Here is a 20,693-nt window from a genome sequence, read left to right on the forward strand (position 1 = left end):
CACATCCATACAAACATAGGTTAAAACATCTAGAGAATGTGATAACATTATAAATATCATGGCCAGAGTTCAAACAATTTACTTTCCTTTTATTTTTGAGACAAAGTCTTACTCTGTCACCCTGGATAGAGTGCCATGGGGTGCTCAGAGGAACCTCAAACTCTTGGGTTCAAGTGATTCTTTTGCCTCAGCCTCCTGAGTAGCTGGGACTACAAGCTCCCACCACAACCCCCAGGTTCTTTTTTTTTTTTTTTTAGAGACAGAGTCTCACTTTGTCACCCTCAGTAAAGTGCTGTAGCATCACAGCTCACAGCAACCTCCAGCTCTTGGGCTTAAGTGATTATCTTGCCTCAGTCTCCTGGGTAGTGGGACTACAGGCGCCCTCTATAACGTCCGGCTATTTTTTTGTTGCAGTTTGGCCAGGGCCAGGTTTGAACTCACCACCCTTGGTATATGGGGCTGGCACCCTACCCACTGAGCCACAGGCACTGCCCTTTTTTTTTTTTTTTTTTTGAGACAGTCTTACTGTGTTACCCTCAGTAGAGAGCCATGGTGTCACAGCTCATAGCAACCTCCAACTCTTGGGCTTAAATGATTCTCTTGCCTCAGTCTTCCAGGTAGCTTGGACTACAGGCACCCGCCACAACACCTGGCTATTTTTTGTTGCAATTATCATTGTTGTTTAGCTGGCCTGGGCTGGTTTGAACCTGCAAGCCTCAGTGTATGTGGCTGCTGCTGGCACTGTGCTACAGGTGCCAAGATCCCCAGCTATTTTTAGAGACAGGATCTCACTTTTGCTCAGGCTGGTCTTGAACTGGTGAGCTCAAACAATCTACCTGCCTAGGCCTCCCAGAGTGCTGGGATTACAGGTGTGAACCACCACACCCACCCCAGAACAACTTACTTTCCTTTGTCCTTTAACCATTCTGGGTTCTTTTCTTCTTCATTTAAATCACAAAGTTCAGGAATATCAGTATTCATTGCTCTTCGAGCCTCCGCTTGTTTATGCAGCCACTGAAATGAGAATGAAGTCTTAAATGGAGACAAATTTTTATTTATTTATGTATTTATTTATTTTAGAGACAGAGTCTCACTCTGCTGCCTTCAGTAGAGTGCTATGATGTTACAGCTCACAGCAACCTCCAGCTCTTGGGCTTAGGCAATTCTCTTGCCTCAGCCTCCGGAGTAGCTAGGACTACAAGTGCCCACCACAACACTGGGCTATTTTGTTGTTGTTGTTGCAGTTTGGCGTGGGGCTGGGTTTGAACCCTCCACCTGCGGTATATGGGGCCAGCATCTTACTCACTGAGCCATAGGCGCTGCCCTATTTATTTTGTAATGAATGATTTTATTTATTTATTTACTTACTTAGAGACAGAGTCTCACTCACTATGTTGCCCTCAGTAGAATGCCATGGCTCACAGCTCACAGCAACCTCAAACTCTTTGAGCTTAAGCAATTCTCTTGGCTCAGTCTCCCAAGTAGCTGAGACTACAGGTGCCTGCCACAACGCCTGGCTATTTTTTGTTGCAGTTGTCATTGTTGGTTAGCTGGCCTGGGCCTGGTTTGAACTCTCCAACTTCAGTGTATGTGGCTGGCGCCATAACCATTGTGCAACAGGCGCCAAGCCCAAATATTTCACTTTTACTGATAGTTTCTTTTACAGTTTCCATCTCCCTCTAGTGGATAGAAATACTATTTACTATGGACTCCCCTACAAAGTCTAAGGTTGAAGCCCTAACCATTAATTGGCTAGTATTTGCAGATGGAGCCTTTGTGAAGTTAGGCTTAGATGAGGTCACAAAGGTAGAGCCCTCCTGATGGGATTAATACCCTTATAATAAGAGAAAGAGAACAGGGCCTCCTCACCCAGGGGGACACTATAAGAGGGCAGTCCTCTGAAGGTTAGGATGAGTGCCCCAACCAAAAACCCAACCAAGCTGATACTCTGATCTTGGGTTTCCCAGCTTCTAGCACTGTAACAAATTACTGTCACTGAGTTTAAGCACCTCAATCATGATAGTTTTTTTTTTTTTTTTTTTGTAGAGACAGTCTCACTTTATGGCCCTCGGTAGAGTGCCATGGCATCACACAGCTCACAGCAACCTCCAACTCCTGGGCTTAAGCGATTCTCTTGCCTCAGCCTCCCGAGTAGCTGGGACTACAGGCACCCACCACAACGCCCGGCTATTTTTTGGTTGCAGTTCGGCTGGGGCGGGGTTTGAACCCGCCACCCTCAGTATATGGGGCCGGCGCCTTACCGACTGAGCCACAGGCGCCACCCATGATAGTTGGCTTAAAACAGCCCAAGAAAATTAATGTGCTATTTGATAATGGTGAATTTTTTTTTTTTTTTTTTTTGGCCGGGGCTGGGTTTGAACCCATCAGCTCTGGCATATGGGGCCGGTGCCCTACTCCTTTGAGCCACAGGTGCTGCCTTTGATGATGGTGATTTTAAATTTTCAATATTTATACATTTTATTATTTTATTTATTTATTTATTTTGAGACAGAGCAGCAAGCTGTCACCCTGGGTAGAGTGCTGTGGCATCACAGCTCACAGCAACCTCCAACTCCTGGGCTCAAGTGATTCTCTTGCTTCTGCCTCCCAAGTAGCTGGGACTACAGGCACCACCACAACGCCCAGCTATTTTTTGGTTGAAGCCATCATTGTTGTTTGGCGGGCCCAGGCTGGATTTGAACCTGCCAGCTCAGGTGTATGTGGCTGGCACCTTCGCTGCTTGAGCCTATTTTATTTTTTTGAGAGAGTATCAAGCCATCACCCTGGGTAAACAATCATGGCGTCATAGCTCACATTAAACTCCAACTCGAGCTCAAGCGATCCTCTTGCCTCAGTTTTTCTATTTTTAGTAGAGACAGGATCTCGCTTTTGCTCAGGCTGGTCTCAAACTCATGAGCTCAAGCAATCCATCTGCCTCGGCCTCCCAGAGTGCTAGGATTACAGGCATGAGCCACTGCACCCAGCCTCAATATTTATACATTTTATTTATTTATTTTGTAGAGGCAGAGTCTCACTTTATTGCCCTCAGTATGCCGTGGCGTCATACAGTGCACAACCTTTAGCTCTTGGGCTTGGCGATTCTCTTGCCTCAGCCTCCCAAGTAGCTGGGACTACAGGCGCCACCAGGCTATTTTTTTGTTGCAGTTTGGCCAGGGCGGTTTGAACCCGCCACCCTCGGTATATGGGGCCAGCGCCCTACCCACTGAGCCTCAGGCGCCACCCTATACATTTTATTTGTTTATTTTTTCTTTTTTGAGACAGAGTTTCACCTCAATAGAATGCCATGGCATTATAGTTCACAGCAACCTCAAACTCTTGGGTTCAAGTGATTCTTTAGCCTCAGCCTCTCAAGTAGCTGGGCCTTTAGGCACCTGACACAACGCCCTGGGCCATTTTTAGAGACTGGGGTCAGGGGTGGGGCTGTCTAGCTCTGGCTCAGGATGGTCTCAAACCCATGAGCTCAGGCAATCCATCTTCCTGGGCCTCCCAGAGTGCTAGGATTACTGGCATGAGCCACCACACCCGGCCATTTTAAAACTTTTTTTTAAACCTCACTAGCTGATTGAGTTCAAAGAGATAAAAGTTTCTAGTCCAAATTTCATCCCTTCTGGGAATCATATAATTATTATTTTACTTGTCTTGCTTATAATATTTTTGTTTTTCTGTATTGAAAAGTATGCATATGATTTTAAGTAAAATTATATAATTACAGAAATAATTTTACAAATGAAAATAGAATATATTATTTAATAATAAGAAAAAAGTTGAGTGTGTAATAGCTGCAAACAGCAGCCTCCTTGGTAATATGCAGCCTGTTGCTTGTATAGGTTGCTCTAAGGAACCTTGGAGACATTCCTTTCCAATACATGTTCATGTGTTAGACTTTGTGCTGTCCCCAATCTTGGTTTCAGACAGATATGCATGGTGCCTTTGGAAAGCCCCAGGGCACTGTGGCCAGGGTTCATATTGGCCAAGTCATCGTGTCCATCCGCACTAAACTACAGAACAAGGAGCATGTGACTGAGGTCCTTCACAGGGCCAAGTTCAAGTTGCCTGGCCATCAGAAGATTCACATCTCCAAGAAATGGGGTTTTACCAAGTTTAACTCAGATGAATTTGAAGACATGGTGGCTGAGAAGCGGCTCATTCCAGATGGCAGTGGGGTCAAATGCATCCCCAATCGTGGGCCCCTGGACAAGTGGCGGGTGGGGCCTGCACTCGTGAGGACTTACATTGTGTTGTCTATCAACTGCACCTACCAATAATAAATCCTTCTTTCTGTCCAAAAAAAAAAAAAAAGAAGAAGAAGAAGAAAAGAAAAAAGTTGATATTCATAATTATATCTTTTTGTTTGTTTGTTTTTTGAGACAGAGTCTCACTATGTTACCCTCAGTAGACTGCCATGGCGTCATAGCTCACAGCAACCTCCAACTTTTGGGCTTAAGCAATTCTTCTGCCTCAGCCTCCCAAGTAGCTGAGACTACCAGATGCCCACTACAACACCTGGCTATTTTTTGGTTGTAGTTGTCACTGTTGTTTAGCAGGCCAGGGCCGGGTTCAAACCTGCCAGCTTCGGTGTATGTGACCGGCGCCCTACTCACTGAGCTACGGGGCACTAAGCCAATTGTCATTATATCTTAAGGATCCTCAATTATTTCTATAACTTTTAAATTGAAAGAGGATTCATTCACACCTCTTAGGTTTTTTTGTTTGTTTTTGTTTGGAGACAGAGCCTTGCTCTTTTACCCTGGGTTGAGTGCACTGGCATCATCTTAGCTCACTACAACCTCAAATTCCTGGGCTCAAGTGATCCTCCACCTTAGCGTCCTGAATAGCTGGGACTACAGGTGCATGCCATGATACCTGGCTAATTTTTCGATTTTTACTGGAGATGGTATCTACCTCTTGCTCAGACTGGTCTTGAACGCCTGAGTTCAAGCAATCCTTCCATTTCAACTTCCCAAAGTGCTAGGATTACAGGTGCAAGACACTGCACCCTACCAATTCTTATTTCTTATATAACTAAAGATACAGTATTTGAACTCCATGGCTCAATATTTTATAAATGAATGAAACATATTAACTCTAAAATGTCACATTAGAAATGCTTAACATTGGGCAGCACCTGTGGCTCAAGGAGTAGGGCGCTGGTCCCATATGCCGGAGGTGGTGGGTTCAAACCCAGCCCCGGCCAAAAACCACAAAAAAAAAAAAAAAAAAAAAAAAAGAAAAAGAAATGCTTAATATTAGTAATAATTATAGTATATTAATAGTTTCCACATCTTTTCAAAATACTGATCTAAAAGTTCATAAATCTATTACAGAAAATGATGTATTTCATACAATAAAGGACAAATGGAACAGTTTATCTCTTGGAATAAGCAACAATGCTGCACATATATTAATATCAGTAAGTTTTCTTGTCAGTTTTCTGGAGCCAAAAAAATCTTCAATGTATATTTCTTATAAGGAAATGCTAAAATATATTCATGAAGTAATATTGTTAATGTAATAAACACTTAAGGAATTCAGAACCAGTACGAGTTTCAATAGATAAAATAAAAATAAAGCGTTTTCACTTGTGGTAATCATAAGTAAAGAAAAAATATCTACCTCTTCTTCTTCTGCTACATGTGACTCACGGAGAGCAGTAGGAAATACTCGAGGGGTAAAGTTGATTTTAATATTGCCAACAGAGCGAGGAGCAGGAAAATTGTCTTCCTTTAACTTCTGAGAAAACATATTTTCTAAATTTCTCCCTTAAAAAATAATGGTAGCAAGTCAATTATTTCTCAATTTAGAGTTAATAATAAAACTGATTTTTCTTTTTTTTTTTTTTTTTGTAGAGACAGTGTCTCACTTTATGGCCCTCGGTAGAGTGCCATGGCCTCACACGGCTCACAGCAACCTCCAACTCCTGGGCTTAAGCGATTCAACTGCCTCAGCCTCCGGAGTAGCTGGGACTACAGGCGCCCGTCACAACGCCCGGCTATTTTTTGGTTGCAGTTCGGCCGGGGCCGGGTTTGAACCTGCCACCCTCGGTATATGGGGCCGGCGCCCTACCCACTGAGCCACAGGCGCCACCCCTAAAACTGATTTTTCTTTTCTTTTCTTTTTTGAGACAGCCTCACTTTGTTACCCTCGGTAAAGTGTCATGGCATCACAGCTCACGGCAACCTCCAGCTCTTGAGCTTAGGCGATTCTTTTGCCTTAGCCTCCTGAGTAGCTAGCTGGAACTACAGGCACCCACAACAATATCCAGCTATTTTTTTTTTTTTTTTATTGCAGTTTGGCCGGGGCAGAGTTCAAACCCGCCACCCTCGGTATATGGGGCCAACACCCTACTCACTGAGCCACAGGCTCTACCCTATTTACTTATTTATTGTTTTTTTCTTTCTTTCTTCTTTTTCTTTTTTTTGCAGTTTTTGGCAGGGGCTGGGTTTGAACCCGCCACCTCTGGCATATGGGGCCGGCGCCCTTCCCCTTTGAGCCACAGGCACTGCCCCCTTCTTTTTCTTTCATGTCTGTTTTTTTTTTTGGGGGGGGGGGGTAGAGCCTGAGTCTCACTGTACCGCCCTCGGGTAGAGTGCCGTGGCGTCACACGGCTCACAGCAACCTCTAACTCTTGGGCTTATGTGATTCTCTTGCCTCAGCCTCCCGAGCAGCTGGGACTACAGGCGCCCGCTACGACGCCCGGCTATGTTTTTGTTGCAGTTTGGCCGGGGCTGGGTTTGAACCCACCACCCTCGGCATATGGGGCCGGCGCCCTACTCACTGAGCCACAGGCGCCGCCCTCCCCTTCTTTTTCTTTTTGAAACAGAGCCTCAAGCCGTGGGCCTGGATATAGTGCTGTAACATCACCGCTCACAGCAACCTCCATCTCCTGGGCTTAAGCCATTCTCTTGCCTCAGCCTCCCAAGTAGCTGGGACCACAGGCACCAGCCACAACGCCTAGCTATATCTTTTTTGGTTGCAGTCGTCATTGTTGTTTGGTGGGCCTGGGCTGGATTTGAACTCGCCAGCTCAGGTGTATGTGGCTGGCCCCTTAGCCACTTGAGCCACAGGCGCCAAGCCTGTTTTCTTTTTTTTTTTTTTTTGAGACAGAGTCTCACCATGTTGCCCTGGGTAGAGTGCTGTGGTGTCACAGCTCACAGCAACCTCAAACTTTTGGGCTTAAGTGATTCTCTTGCCTCAGCCTCCCAAGTAGCTGGGACTACCAGAGCCTGCCACAATGCCCGGCTATTTTTTGGTTGTAGTTGTCATTGTTGTTTGGTGGGCCTGGGCTGGATTCAAACCCACCAGTTCCAGTGTCTATAGCCAGCACCCTAGCCAATGAGCCACAGACACTGAGTCAACACCCAGCTATTTTTCAGAGACAGGGTGGGTCTCACTTTGGCTCAGGCTGGTCTGGAACCTATGAGCTCAGGCAATCCATCTGCCTCAGCCTTCCAAGTGCTGGGATTACAGGTCTGAGCCATCGCGCCTGGCCCTGTTTGGTTCTATTCCTTTTTTTTTTTTTTTTTGGTAGAGACAGAGTCTCACTTTATTGCCCTGTGTAGAGTGCTGTGTTATCACACAGCTCACAGCAAACTCCAACTCCTGGGCTTAGGCAATTCTCTTGCCTCAGCCTCCCGAGTAGCTAGGCCTACAGACACCCGCCGCAACGCCTGGCTATTTTTTTGTTGCAGTTTGGCCAGGGCCGGGTTTGAACTTGCCACCTTCGGCATATGGAGCCAACACCCTACCCACTGAGCCACAGGCGCCACCATTGGTTCTATTCTGAACTTCCATTTTTACTTTCATCAAGAGCAGGGACTCCTGTATTTTTGGTCACGAGAAAGAGATTGGCTATGCTGAGTCTGAAAGGAGCTCCTGATTTTGAGAAACCCATCCAGCCGAGGCCCTCAAAATCCTTGAATTACAAGAGTTGGAGGTTGCTGTGAGCTGTGATACTACAGCACTCAACATAGTGAGACTCTGTCTCAAAAAAAAAAAGCTGTCTCAAAAAAAAAATTTCTTCTATCACTCTCATTCTCTTTTCCTATCCTAATTCTCTCCTGTTCTTCAATTCTTTTCTTTCATCCCTCTTCCCTTTTTTCTTTTCCTTTTCTTTTTCTCTTTCTTTTTTTTTCTTTTTCTCTTGTTCATCCCTGCTTGTGCTTACCTTTCTCTTCCTTTTGACCTAAGCTCTGAGAAAAAGTAATGTGAAGCAAAGGAGGAAGTGACAAGGAAAAAAGAGGACAAACAAAGGAACAGGTAGAAATAACACACGAGGAGGAATGAACAGAAGAATTCGGGCAACTTGAAAAACCAAAACAGACTTCCATTACAATGTTAAAAAGCAGTGGAGACAATGGGCAACCTTGCCTGGTTCCTGATCTGAGTGGAAATTATTTCAATTTAACTCCATTCAATACGATATTGGCTGTGGGTTTGCTGTAGATAGCCTCCATCAGTTTAAGAAATGTCCCTTCTATACCAATTTTCTTTTTTTTTTTTTTTTGTAGAGACAGAGTTTCACTTTATTGCCCTCGGTAGAGTGCCGTGGCGTCACACAGCTCACAGCAACCTCCAACTCCTGGGCTTAGGCGATTCTCCTGCCTCAGCCTCCCGAGTAGCTGGGACTACAGGCGCCCGCCACAACGCCCAGCTATTTTTTTGTTGCAGTTTGGCAGGGGCTGGGTTTGAACCCGCCACCCTCGACATATGGGGCCGGCGCCCTGCTCGCTGAGCCACAGGCGCCACCCTATACCAATTTTCTTAAGTGTTCTGATCATGAAGGGATGCTGGATATTATCAAAATCTTTTTCTGCATCAATTGAGAGAATCATATGGTCTTTGTTTTTTAATTTGCTTATGTGATGAATTATATTTATAGATTTAAGTATATTGAACCAGCCTTGAGACCCTGGGACAAAACCCACTTGGTCATGGTGTATAATTTGTTGATGTGTTGCTGGATTCTGTTTGCTAGGATCTTGTTGAATATTTTTTCATCAAAACTACTTTGAGATACCACGTAACTCCAGTAAGATTAGCCCACATCACAAAATCCCAAAACCAGAGATGTTGGCATGGATGCGGAGAAAGGGGAACACTTCTACACTGCTGGTGGGAATGCAAACTAATACGTTCCTTTTGGAAAGATGTTTGGAGAAAATTCAGGGATCTAAAAATAGACCTGCCATTCAATCCTGCAATACCTCTACTGCGTATAAAACCAAAAATCATATTATAGCAAAGATACTTGTACCAGAATGTTTATTGCAGCCCAATTCATAACTGCTAAGTCATGGAAGAAGCCCAAGTGCCCATCGACCCATGAATGGATTAATAAATTGTGGTATATGTACACCATAGAATATTATGCAGCCTTAAAAAAAGATGGGGACTTTACCTCTTTCATGTTTACATGGATGGAGCTGGAACATATTCTTCTTAGCATATTCTTTAAAGTATCTCAATAACAGAAGAAAAAGTATCCAAAGTACTCAGCCCTACTATGAAACCAAGTTACAGCTTTCGTATGAAAGCTATAACCAAATTGTAGACCAAGAATATGGGGAAAGGGGATAGGGAGGGGACAGGAGGGGAAAGGATGGGTGGAGGGAGGGTGATTGGTGGGACTATACCTACGGTGCATCTTACAAGGGTACATGTGAAATTTACTAAATGTAGAATACAAATGTCTTAACACAATAACTATGAAAATGCTGTGAAGGCTATGTTAACCTGTTTGATGAAAATATTTCAAATTGTATATAAAGCCAGCACATTGTACCCCACGATTGCATTAACGTACACAGCTATGGTTTAATAAAAAAAAAAAAAAAAAAAAAAAAAACAGAGCAATTCCCACAAAGGATCATGAAGCAGCTGCTGCCAAAGACTCCACCGATAAAGAATTAAAGGATTTGGGCGGCACCTGTGGCTCAGTGAGTAGGGCGCCAGCCCCATATACTGAGGGTGGCGGGTTAGAAAGCAGCCCCAGCCAAACTGCAACAAAAAAATAGCCAGGTGCTGTGGCAGGCACCTGTAGTCCCAGGTACTTGGGAGGCTGAGGCAAGAGAATCGCCTAAGCCCAAAAGCTGGAGGTTGCTGGGAGCTGTGACACCACAGCACTCTACCAAGGGCAACAAAATGAGACTCTGTCTCTAAAAAGAAAAAAAAAAAGAATGAAAAGATTTGACAGGAAGGAAGTTTCTGGATGATAAAGATAATAGAGGGAACAGATGATGGGCAGCACCTGTGGCTCAAGGAGTAGGGTGCCGGCCCCATATGCTGAAGGTGGTGGATTCCAACCCAGCCCCAGCCAAAAACTGCAAAAAAAAAAAAAAAGAAAGAAAGGGAACAGATGAGAAAATGGAAAGATAGAACCAAAAGTCAGATGAGAGATATATGGAATACAGGAAGGATATGAAGGAGCTTAAGGAAATGAAGGAGACAGTCAGGGAATGTAAAGATACAGTGGAAAGTATCAAAAATAGGTTAGACCAAAGAGAAGAAAGAACCTCAGAGCTAGAGGACAAAATTTTCAGGTTAACCCAGGTAGTCAGAAAGCAGAACAGGTGCTTAGAGAACTATGAGACTCCATGAAGCATTCAAACATACAAATAATAGGGATCCCTGAAGGAGAAGATTGTCCCAAAAGAATGGAAGTCCTACTCAAGACTATCATTTTTGCTTTTTTTTTTTTTTTTGCTTTTGCAGGTTTTGGCTGGGGCTGGGTTTGAACCCACCACCTCCAGCATATGGGGCGGGCACCCTACTCCTTGAGCCACAGGCACCACCCAAGACTATCATTTTTTTTTTAAGAGACAAGAGTGTCATTTTGTCACCCTTGGTAGAGTGCCATGGCATCACAGCTCTTTTTTTTTTTTAAGAGACAAAAGTTTCACTTTGTCACCCTTTGGTACAGTGCCATGGCATCACAGCCTCACAGCAACCTCCAGCTCTTGGGCTTAGGCAATTCTCTTTCCTCAGCCTCCCAATTAGCTGAGACTACAGCACCTGCCACAACACCCGGCTACTTTTTGGTTGCAGTTTGGATGGGGCCGGGTTCAAACCTGCCACCCTGGGTATATGGGGCTGTTGCCCTACTCACTGAGCCACAGGCGCTGCCCTGGAGACTATCATAAATGAACACTTTCCAAGTTGGTTTTTTTTTTTTTTTTGGAGACAGAGTCTATGTTGCCCTTGGTAGAATACCGTGGCATCACAGCTTACACCAATCTCAAACTCTTGGGCTTAAGAGATTCTTTTTTTTTTTTTTTTTAGTTTTTGGCCAGGGCTGGGTTTGAACCCACCGCCTCCGGCATATGAGGCCGGCGCCCTACTCCGTTGAGCCACAGGCGCCGCCCAGGCTTAAGAGATTCTTTTGCCTCAGTCTCCCAAGTAGCTGGGACTACAGGCACCCTCCACAACACCCAGCTATTTTTTGTTGCAGTTGTCATTGTTATTTTTAGCTGGCCCAGGCCGAGTTTGAACCCATCACCGTCGGTGTATGTGGCTGGCACCATAACCACTGTGCTCCCCGGTGCCAAGCCAACAGATTTATTTATTTATTTATTTATTTTTTATCTTTTGAGACAGAGCCTCAAGCGGTCGCCCTGGCTAGAGTGCCATCGCATCACAGCTCACAGCAACCTCCAACTCCTGGGCTCAAGCGAATCTCCTGTCTCCGCCTCCCAAGTAGCTGGGACTACAGGCGCCTGCCACAACACTCGGCTATTTTGTATATAAAACCAGCACATTGTACCCCACGATTGCCATCATTGTTGTTTGGCGGGCCTGGGCTGGATTCGAACCCGCCAGCTCAGGTGTATGTGGCTGGCGCCTTAGCCGCTTGAGCCACAGGCGCCGAGCCAGATTTATTTTTTTTTAAGTATCATATATACTTTATTAACAGAACTTACTTTTCTAGAAAACATTAATCATTATACCTTTTGCAGCAAGATATCTAGATGCTAAATTTCTAGTAAGACTTTTATGTTTTACATTTTTTCTTTCTTCTTCAATTTGCTTTTCTTTTTTACGTAATTTTTCTTCTCTCTGAATTCTTTTTTGTTCTTCAGCTTTTCTTTGACACTCTTTCCAAGCTTCCAATTCTTTAGTGGCTTTTAAGCGTTCATTTTCTTTCATATCTTCTATTTTTTTCCTTGCTTCTTCTTCAATCTGCAAAAAATTACCAAATTTTTTAAAACACATGAAAGCAACACTTCTTTAAATAAGATTCATTGTTAACAATTAATTATTCATACTTCTTTCTTCTTCTTTTTTTTTTTTTTGAGTCAGAGCCTCAAGCTATTGCCCTGGGTAGAGTGCCCATCGTGTCACAGCTCACAGTAACCTCCAACTCCTGGGCTTAAGCGATTCTTTTGCCTCAGCCTCCCAAGTAGCTGGGACTACAGGCACCTGCTACAATGCTCAGCTATTTTTTGGTTGTAGTTGTCATTGTTTGGCAGGCCTGGGCCAGATTCGAACCTGCCAGCTCTGGTGTATGTGGCTGGCACCTTAACCACTTGAGCTACAGGCGCTGAGCCAATTACTCATACTTCTAAACTCTCGCCATTGGATCTATAGCAAAGTAGTGAATTATTAATTAAAAAGGAAAATGGTGGCCAAGCATGGTGACTCACACTATAATACTAGCACTGTGGGTGGCCAAGACAGGTGGACTGCTTGAGCTCAGGAGTTTGAGACGCCATCTCTAAAAAAGTTGCCCAGGCATTGTGGCAGGTGCCTATAGTCTCAGCTACTCAGGAGACTGAGGCAAGAGGATCTCTTGAACTAGGAGTTTGAGGTTGCTGTGAGCTATGCCACAGCACTCTATCAAGGGTGACAAGTAAGACTTGATCTCAAAAAAAAATTAAAATAAAAAGGAAAATAGTAAATGATTTAGTAATAATCATTGATTTAGAGGTCACGGAACACAAGTTTGAATCTCAGGTCTCCAATGAACTTTTTCTTTTTTTTTTTTTTATTGTTGGGGATTCATTGAGGATACAATAAGCCAGGTTTTTTTTTTTTTTTTTTTTTTTTAGAGGTGGGGTCTTGGGAGTGGCGCCTGTGGCTCAGTAGATAGGGTGCTGGCCTCATATACAAGGGGGGCAAGTTCAAACCCGGCCCCAGCCAAACTGCAACAAAAAAATAGCCGGGCGTTGTGGCGGGCGCCTGTAGTCCCAGCTACTTGTGAGGCTGAGACAAAAGAATTGCTTAAGCCCAGGAGTTGGAGGTTGCTGTCAGCTATGACGCCACAGTACTCTACTTAGGGCGATAAAGTGAGACTCTGACACTAAAAAAAAAAAAAAAAGAGAGAGAGAGATGGGGTCTTGGTCCCAACTTTTTCTTTTTTCTCCCAAAAAGAAAAAGTTCTTTTTTTTTTTTGAGACACAGTATCACTTGGTCACCCTGGGTAGAGTGCCGGGACATCTTAGTTCACAGCAACCTCAAACTCTTGGGTTCAAGTGATTCTCTTGCCTCAGCCTCCCTGGTAACTGGGACTATAGGTGCATGCCACAGGGCCTGGCTATTTTTTAGAGACAAGGTTTCACTCTTGCTCAGGTTGGTCTCGAACTTGTGAGCTCAGGCAATCCACTGGCCTTGGCCTTCCAAGTGCTGGGATTACAGCTACCATGTCCAGCCCAAGAACTTTTTTCAATGATCAAAATATTTGGTGCTGGGGCAGTGCCTGTGGCTCAGTGAGTAAGGTGCCGGCCCCATACACCAAGGGTGGTGGGTTTGAACCCAGCCCTGGCCAAACTGCAACAAAAAAATAGCCGGGCCTTGTGGCAGGTGCCTGTAGTCCCAGCTACTCAGGAGGCTGAGGCAAGAGAATCGCCTAAGCCCAAGAGCTGGAGGTTGCTGTGAGCTGTGACGCCATAGCACTCTACTGAGGGCAACAAAGTAAGGCTCTGTTAAAAAAAAAAAAAAATGTTTAGTGCTATCCAGTACACTAGCCACTAACACATCAAATGTGGTTACTGTGGCTGAGGAACTGAATTTTAAATTTTACGTAAGTTCCATTAATGTAAATTTAAATTAATTTACATTTAAACAGTATATCTGGTATGGTTAGAATATGGATATACTGGGATGAAAGTTCCTAGAGGTTGTATTGTTTTAAAACACAAATCTAATAATATAGGTATGGAAGCTTTGCACTGATAGGTACTCTATATCTACTTGACATAATACCCTTTTCTGGAAAGATTGATTATTTTCCTATTGAACTGAGAGGCACTGACTTTAATTTCATAGGATGCTGAATGGAAATTTCCTATAGTCCCAAAATTTCACTTAGGCTTTGACCAGGCACAAAAGATGCTAATTACTTCATATTCTAAGTTCAGACAGCTGTCAGTGAGCTGCCAATAGATTGGGCCAGAAAGAATCTACCATGGCAATGAAACAACATTTAAATGCCTGACAATAAGGCGAGATGAACAGTGACTGTCAGCCAGAGAGGAAGCCACAATCTAAAAAGAGAAGATGATGATTTTACCCAGCTTAATAATATGTTTGCCTTTTTTCCTCTCTGCCCCAACACACGAAAAAAGGGGAAAGTATCTGAAGAGTTAGACAAGGTTAGGTTATTCTTCTGACCTCTCAAGAAGAATAATTTTTTTTTTTTTTTTTTGTAGAGACAGAGTCTCACTTTATGGCCCTCGGTAGAGTGCCATGGCCTCACACAGCTCACAGCAACCTCCAACTCCTGGGCTTAGGCGATTCTCTTGCCTCAGCCTCCCGAGTAGCTGGGACTACAGGCGCCCGCTACAACGCCCGGCTATTTTTTTGGTTGCAGTTCGGCCGGGGCCCGGCTCGAACCCACCACCCTCGGCATATGGGGCCGGCGCCCTACCGACTGAGCTACAGGCGCCGCCAAGAAAAATAAATTTTATATAAAGTTTTAAAAACCATATAAGACTTAGTATTAATTAAGAAAAATGCTCTTATAACCAAATATAATAGGAAAGTCCTATAATTGTAGCCAAGATGTAGTTAAGGGAACTATATCTATAATTTTAATTTATAATTAACTATATTAAAGACACAGATATACTCTAACTCTTCAGGGAATGGTGATGAAGAGGAGAGATCAAGAAAGGCTTCAGATGCAACTACAATGACAAGAAAAATACGAAGAAGGAAATAACACAAAGCTTATGATAGAGGGAAAAGAGAGATTACATATATCAAAGAGAAACTGTACAGGAAAATACCCCGTTTACTCTTTTTATACTCTCACAGCACTTCATACTTCACTTCCTGTTTGTTTGTTCATTTGTTTTTGAGACAGAGTCTCACTCTGTCACCCTAGGCAGAGTACCATGGCATCATCATCATTCACAGTCCAACCTCAGTCTCCTGGGCTCAGGCGATCCTGTTGCCTCAGCTTCCCAAGTAGCTGGGACTACAGGCGCTTATCACAATGCCCAGCTAGGTTTTTTTCTATCTTTAGTAGAGATGGGGGTCTTACTTTTGCTCAGGGTGTTCTCAAACTTGTGAGCCTGAGCAATCCTCCCACCTTCACCTCCTAGAGCGCTAGGATTACAGGTGTGAGCCACTGCGCCTATCCCATACTTCACTCTAGTCACCAAAATGTGTGGCGTTTCCTACACTGACCAATTCTTCCATCCTAGCTATATCTTTTAATTCTGACAGTACCTACCTGGAATTAGCATCAGATCCCACGAGTTATAGGCTCAGTCCCACAAGACTGTCCCTACTTAGGAGCCAATCATAAATCCAGTCTCTGGTCCTTCTGACCAACCAGTTATAAACCAAGGATTCCTAAAATCCCCTCCTCAGGTTTGTTCATTTTGCTAGAATGGCATACAGGACTTAGAAAAATACTTTATTTGTGTCTACCTGTTTTTTAATAATAGGATTCAACTCCTTTTATAATATAAAAAGAACAAAATGGAAAAGATGTATAGGACAAGGTACAGGGGAAGGAACACAGCTTCCATGCCCTCACCTGGGGCACCACTCTCCCTGTGTTTAGCAAGCCAGAAGTTTTCCAAACCCATAGTCCCAGGATTTTTATGGGGACTTCATCATGTAGGTACGATTATTAACTCAATCTCCGGCCCCTTTCTCATTCTCAAAGGATGATGGGTAGGGCTGAAAGTGACAGGCTTCTAATCATACCTTGGTTTTTCTGGTGACCAGCCTTCATCAGGAGCCCACTAAGAGTTGCCTCATTAGGACAAAAGACATTCCTATCACCCAGAAAATTCCAAGGAATTAGTAACAATTTGTGTCAAAGTCCAAATAATAGAACAAAAGATGAACCTAGCACCCCTATCACTCAGGAAATTATAATGGTTTTAGGAGTTTGTGCCAAGAAGGGGAGGGTGAGGGAGAGAGAAATATTTTTTATTATGACACAGAGACAAATGTTAAACAATTAAAGAGCTTTTAAAGAAAAGTCATCTAACACAGGGAAGATACAACTTAAAGGAGGAATGTATAATAATAGAAAAACTCATAAGGCCAGAGGAATAATCAATGTACATGAAGGAATTGGATTTTAAGTGCTTTGTACTGCTCAAAAAAAGGATGCCACATACTATGGGATATTAGTTTAATATAGACAGCAAATGTAAGTAATAGGAGAATAATGTTCTCTCAGTTCCTAAACCAAGTTTCTGAAGAAGAGGAAATCTATAGTTCTTTCAATCTTGAATGAATGTCTGGCTTAATAAAGCATTGTCTTTTTTTGTTTGTTTGTTTGTTTGAGACAGCATCTAAAGCTGTCACCCTGGTAGAGTGCTGTGGGGTTACTGCTCACAGTAACCTTAAACTCCTGGGCTTAAGAGATCTTCTTGCTTCAGCCTCCCAAATAGCTGGGACTACAGGCACCCGCCATAACGCTTGGCTATTTTTTTTTGTTGCAGTTGATTAGCTGGCCCAGGCCAGGTTCGAACATGCAACCCTCAGTGTATGTGGCTGGCACAATAATCACTGTGCTATGGGCGCCAAGACAACCTTTATTTTATTTTATTTTATTATTATTATTATTTTTTTTTTTTTTTTGAGACAGAGCCTCAAGCTGTCACCCTGGGTAGAGTACTGTGGCATCACAGCTCACAGCAACCTCCAACTCCTGGACACAAGCGATTCTCCTGCCTCTGCCTCCCAAGTAGCTGGGACTACAGGCACTCGCCACAACGCCCGGCCATTTTTTGGTTGTAGTTGTCATTGTTGTTTGGCGGCCCAGGCTGGATTTGAACCCACCAGCTCAGGTGTATGTGGCTGGCACCTTAGCCACTTGAGCCACAGGCGCCGAGCTCCAACCTTTATTTTAATGTTACCTCTTTCTGTGGTGTTAGATCAGCAAAACTTTGGGCTGTTTGCTTTCTTCATTCATATCCAGTAGGCCCAGGCCGGGTTCAAACCTGCCACCCTTGGTGTATGTGACTGGCGCCTTAACCACTGTGCTACAGGTGCTGGAAAATGCTCTAAAATTGGTGATTACACAAGTCTGAATATACCAAAACCATTGAATTGTATGCTTTTTTTTTTTTGTAGAGACAGAGTCTCATTGTACCACCCTCGGGTAGAGTGCCGTGGAGTCACAGGCTCACAGCAACCTCTAGCTCTTGGGCTTACGCGATTCTCTTGCCTCAGCCTCCCGAGCAGCTGGGACTACAGGCGCCTGCCACAACACCCGGCTATTTTTTTTTTTTTTGTAGAGACAAGAGTCTCACTTTATGGCCCTCGGTAGAGTGCCGTGGCCTCACACAGCTCACAGCAACCTCCAACTCCTGGGCTTCAGTGATTCTCTTGCCTCAGCCTCCCGAGTAGCTGGGACTACAGGCGCCCGCCACAACGCCCGGCTATTTTTCTGTTACAGTTTTGGCCGGGGCCGGGTTTGAACCCGCCACCCTCGGTATATGGGGCCGGTGCCTTACCGACTGAGCCACAGGCGCCGCCCTCCAGCTATTTTTTTTGTTGTTGCAGTTTGGCCAGGGCTGGGTTTGAACCGCCACCCTGGGCAAATGGGGCCGGCGCCCTACTCACTGAGCCACAGGCGCCGCCCTGCTTTTTTTTTTTTCTTGAGACAGAGTCTCACTATGTCGCCCTCAGTAGAGTGCTATAAGCATCAAAGCTCACGGCAACTTCAAACTCTTGGGCTTAAGGGATTCTCTTGCCTCAGCCTCCCAAATAGATGGGACTAAGTGGCTAAGGCGCCAGCCACCACACCCACCTATTTTTTGGTTATAGTTGTCATCATTTGACAGGCCCGGGCTAGGTTCGAACCTGCCAGCTCCAGTGTATGTGGCTGGCGCCTAGCTACTGAGCAACAGGCACCAAGCCTGAATTGTATGTTTTAAATAGATAAATTGTATGGCATGTGAATTATATCTCAAAAAAAAATTGCTGATTAAAGTTTTCACTTTAAAGCCTTAACAGTTAAAAAGAAATTAATTTGCCAACATTTAGTGTTTAACCTATGCTTTTCTTATTTTAGATAACCATGTCCATTACTCCAAGATGAGAAAAGTTAAACACTTATACCACAGAAACTTTATGATTTTTACTTCCCTATAAATAGAACCCTTTCCCTGAATCAATCATCCAACTCTGACATCCTCAACTTTCATACAGATTTTCAAAAACACATGTAAGTAGCAATAGCTTATATAACATAGTAAGTCCTATAACTAAAGTATGAATAAAGTTCTGAGGAAGTTCAGTGGTTGGAACAAAATTATCCTTATGTAGTTCAGTACTATCTCTTTAGAGGACTTGCCTATTAATCCCAACTTACCTTCATCATGGCATCTAGTGCATATTTTTGATCTTCCCGCTTTGATGCAGCTTTTGCTTCTGTGGCTTCTTTTGCTCTCTCTTGTGCTTGTAAAATAGATTTCTCTCTTATTTTTTGCATCATTTCTTTGTCAACTAAAGGGTAAGAAATATTGCTCAATTAGGATTATGATAAATTTGTTTGAGTTATGAGAAAACTACTTGACATACTGATCAAAAATGAGTTACTTCGGCTCAGCACCTATAGCACAGTGGTTACGGTGCCAACCACATACACTGAGGGTGGCAGGTTTGAACCCGGCCCGGGGCCATCTAAAACAACAATGACAACTGCAACAAAAAATAGCAAGGCATTGGGGTGGGCATCTGTTGGGCTACTTGGGAGGCTGAGGCAGGAGAATTGCTTAAGCCCAAGAGTTTGAGGTTGCTGTGAGCTATGATGCCACAGCACTCTACCAAGTGAGACATAGTGAGACTGTCTCAAAAAAAAAAAAAAGAATGAGTTATTTTGACCACAAGAAGTGAAAACAACTTTCAATATTAAACGGCCTAAGAAGCTAACATTAAAAGGTAAGCAATTAAGTGTAATAATAATGAATTACTACAGAATCGGTGGGTGGATTGTGGAAGACGAGAAAGGGATGGGGAGGGATACAAGAGGAGGAAGAAATGAGAGGGAAGAGGAAAATATGAGGGAGAGGCTGAGGACGGGGGGGAGGGAGCATAAGAACACATTTATCTTCTTCTTCCCTGTTGAGAAACAAGGGCTATTTGCTTATAAACTTGATAACAATAAATAATCACTATGGAGTCTCCTAGAAGAGACGATGGGTTGAGATCACCTGAAATGATCTGTCATCTTCACAAACATAAAGTGGTAATTTATATATATGGAAGGGTATAGGGCCAGCCCTAGGAAAAACTGCAAAGAAAAATGACATGTTTTATATATATAGATCTTTACCCTTCATAATTATTTTTATATTCATTGTGCCTCAATGTTCCACAAACTGCAGGCTGTGATCCATTAGTGGGTAAATCATCTTAAGGAAGATCAGGCCCTGAGGTAAAGAAGCTAGTCTTTAAGCAGGAAAAAAACATAAGGGAAAGGAGAAAACTTGGGGAGGTGGATAGGGTTAAGTAGCAGAGAACAGATTAGGGAGACTGGGTAGGAAAATAAATCATGCCCTAGGCATGGGTTGTTAACATTTTTTGTACAGAAAACTCTTTGGCCATGTAGTGAAGCCTAAATCCCTTCATAATATTTTAAAACATATAAAATAAAATATACAATATTACAAAGAAACTTAAAATACTTACAAAATATTAAAGATTAAAATTCTGATGTATTGCGTACTTTATTATTTAAATAATATATAGCAACAAGTTTAATAAATATTATAATTTAAAAGTAGTGCTGAGGAATTCTGGGAAGATGGCCAACTGGTAGCTACCCTTGGCAAAGGCTCTTGACCAGAGGGAGAAAAACTGGACAGAATTGGACTCCATGAAGCCAAGGTGGGGAGTTGAGCCAAGAAAGAAGTTCAGCAAGCTGTAACTCCAAGGAAGAGCATTCAAGAAAACAAATTACAGGGAGGTCCAACTTATGAACCTAGACACCACCCCATCAGGCATATAATTGAACAGATATTTTCCCCCACAATTCCAAACTCCCAGTCCACCCTTCCCCCTCACATGGCAGTCTGAAGTTCTGCCCCCTGCAGAGTGCAGAATGTTTGGTCTTTTTCTGAGAGATCTGGGCATAGCATGGACCGCCAAACTATCAAGACAGATCTGTGACTAGTGGGAGAAGAAAGAGGGTGTGGGAAGAAAGGGACACTCAGTGGGAGGAGGAGCAGTGCCCTGGTTATGACTTTGCTCGGCCAGTGGTGTTG

The 20,693-nt window shown here is 43.6% G+C and overlaps 1 protein-coding gene and 1 non-coding gene across 3 annotated transcripts in view; one reads left to right on the plus strand and one right to left on the minus strand.

Moving 5' to 3' along the window:
- Window positions 1–20,693, minus strand: part of DNAAF4 (dynein axonemal assembly factor 4) — a 54,779-nt gene that overhangs the window by 19,175 nt on the left and 14,911 nt on the right. For both annotated transcript variants that reach the window (XM_053593349.1, XM_053593350.1), the window contains exons 3-6: window positions 18,800–18,933; window positions 11,964–12,195; window positions 5,635–5,780; window positions 905–1,014 (exon numbers count right to left, since the gene is read on the minus strand). In XM_053593349.1, the coding sequence (XP_053449324.1) occupies window positions 905–1,014; window positions 5,635–5,780; window positions 11,964–12,195; window positions 18,800–18,933 (622 nt within the window). The remainder of the gene's footprint in view (window positions 1–904; window positions 1,015–5,634; window positions 5,781–11,963; window positions 12,196–18,799; window positions 18,934–20,693) is intronic.
- On the plus strand, window positions 3,742–3,876 carry LOC128589475 (small nucleolar RNA SNORA70). The gene has a single exon (XR_008381043.1). It is a non-coding gene; the product is annotated as a small nucleolar RNA SNORA70 (small nucleolar RNA).

Source organism: Nycticebus coucang, chromosome 6, assembly GCF_027406575.1.
Source record: "Nycticebus coucang isolate mNycCou1 chromosome 6, mNycCou1.pri, whole genome shotgun sequence".
In the NCBI taxonomy this organism is placed as follows: Eukaryota; Metazoa; Chordata; class Mammalia; order Primates; family Lorisidae; genus Nycticebus; species Nycticebus coucang.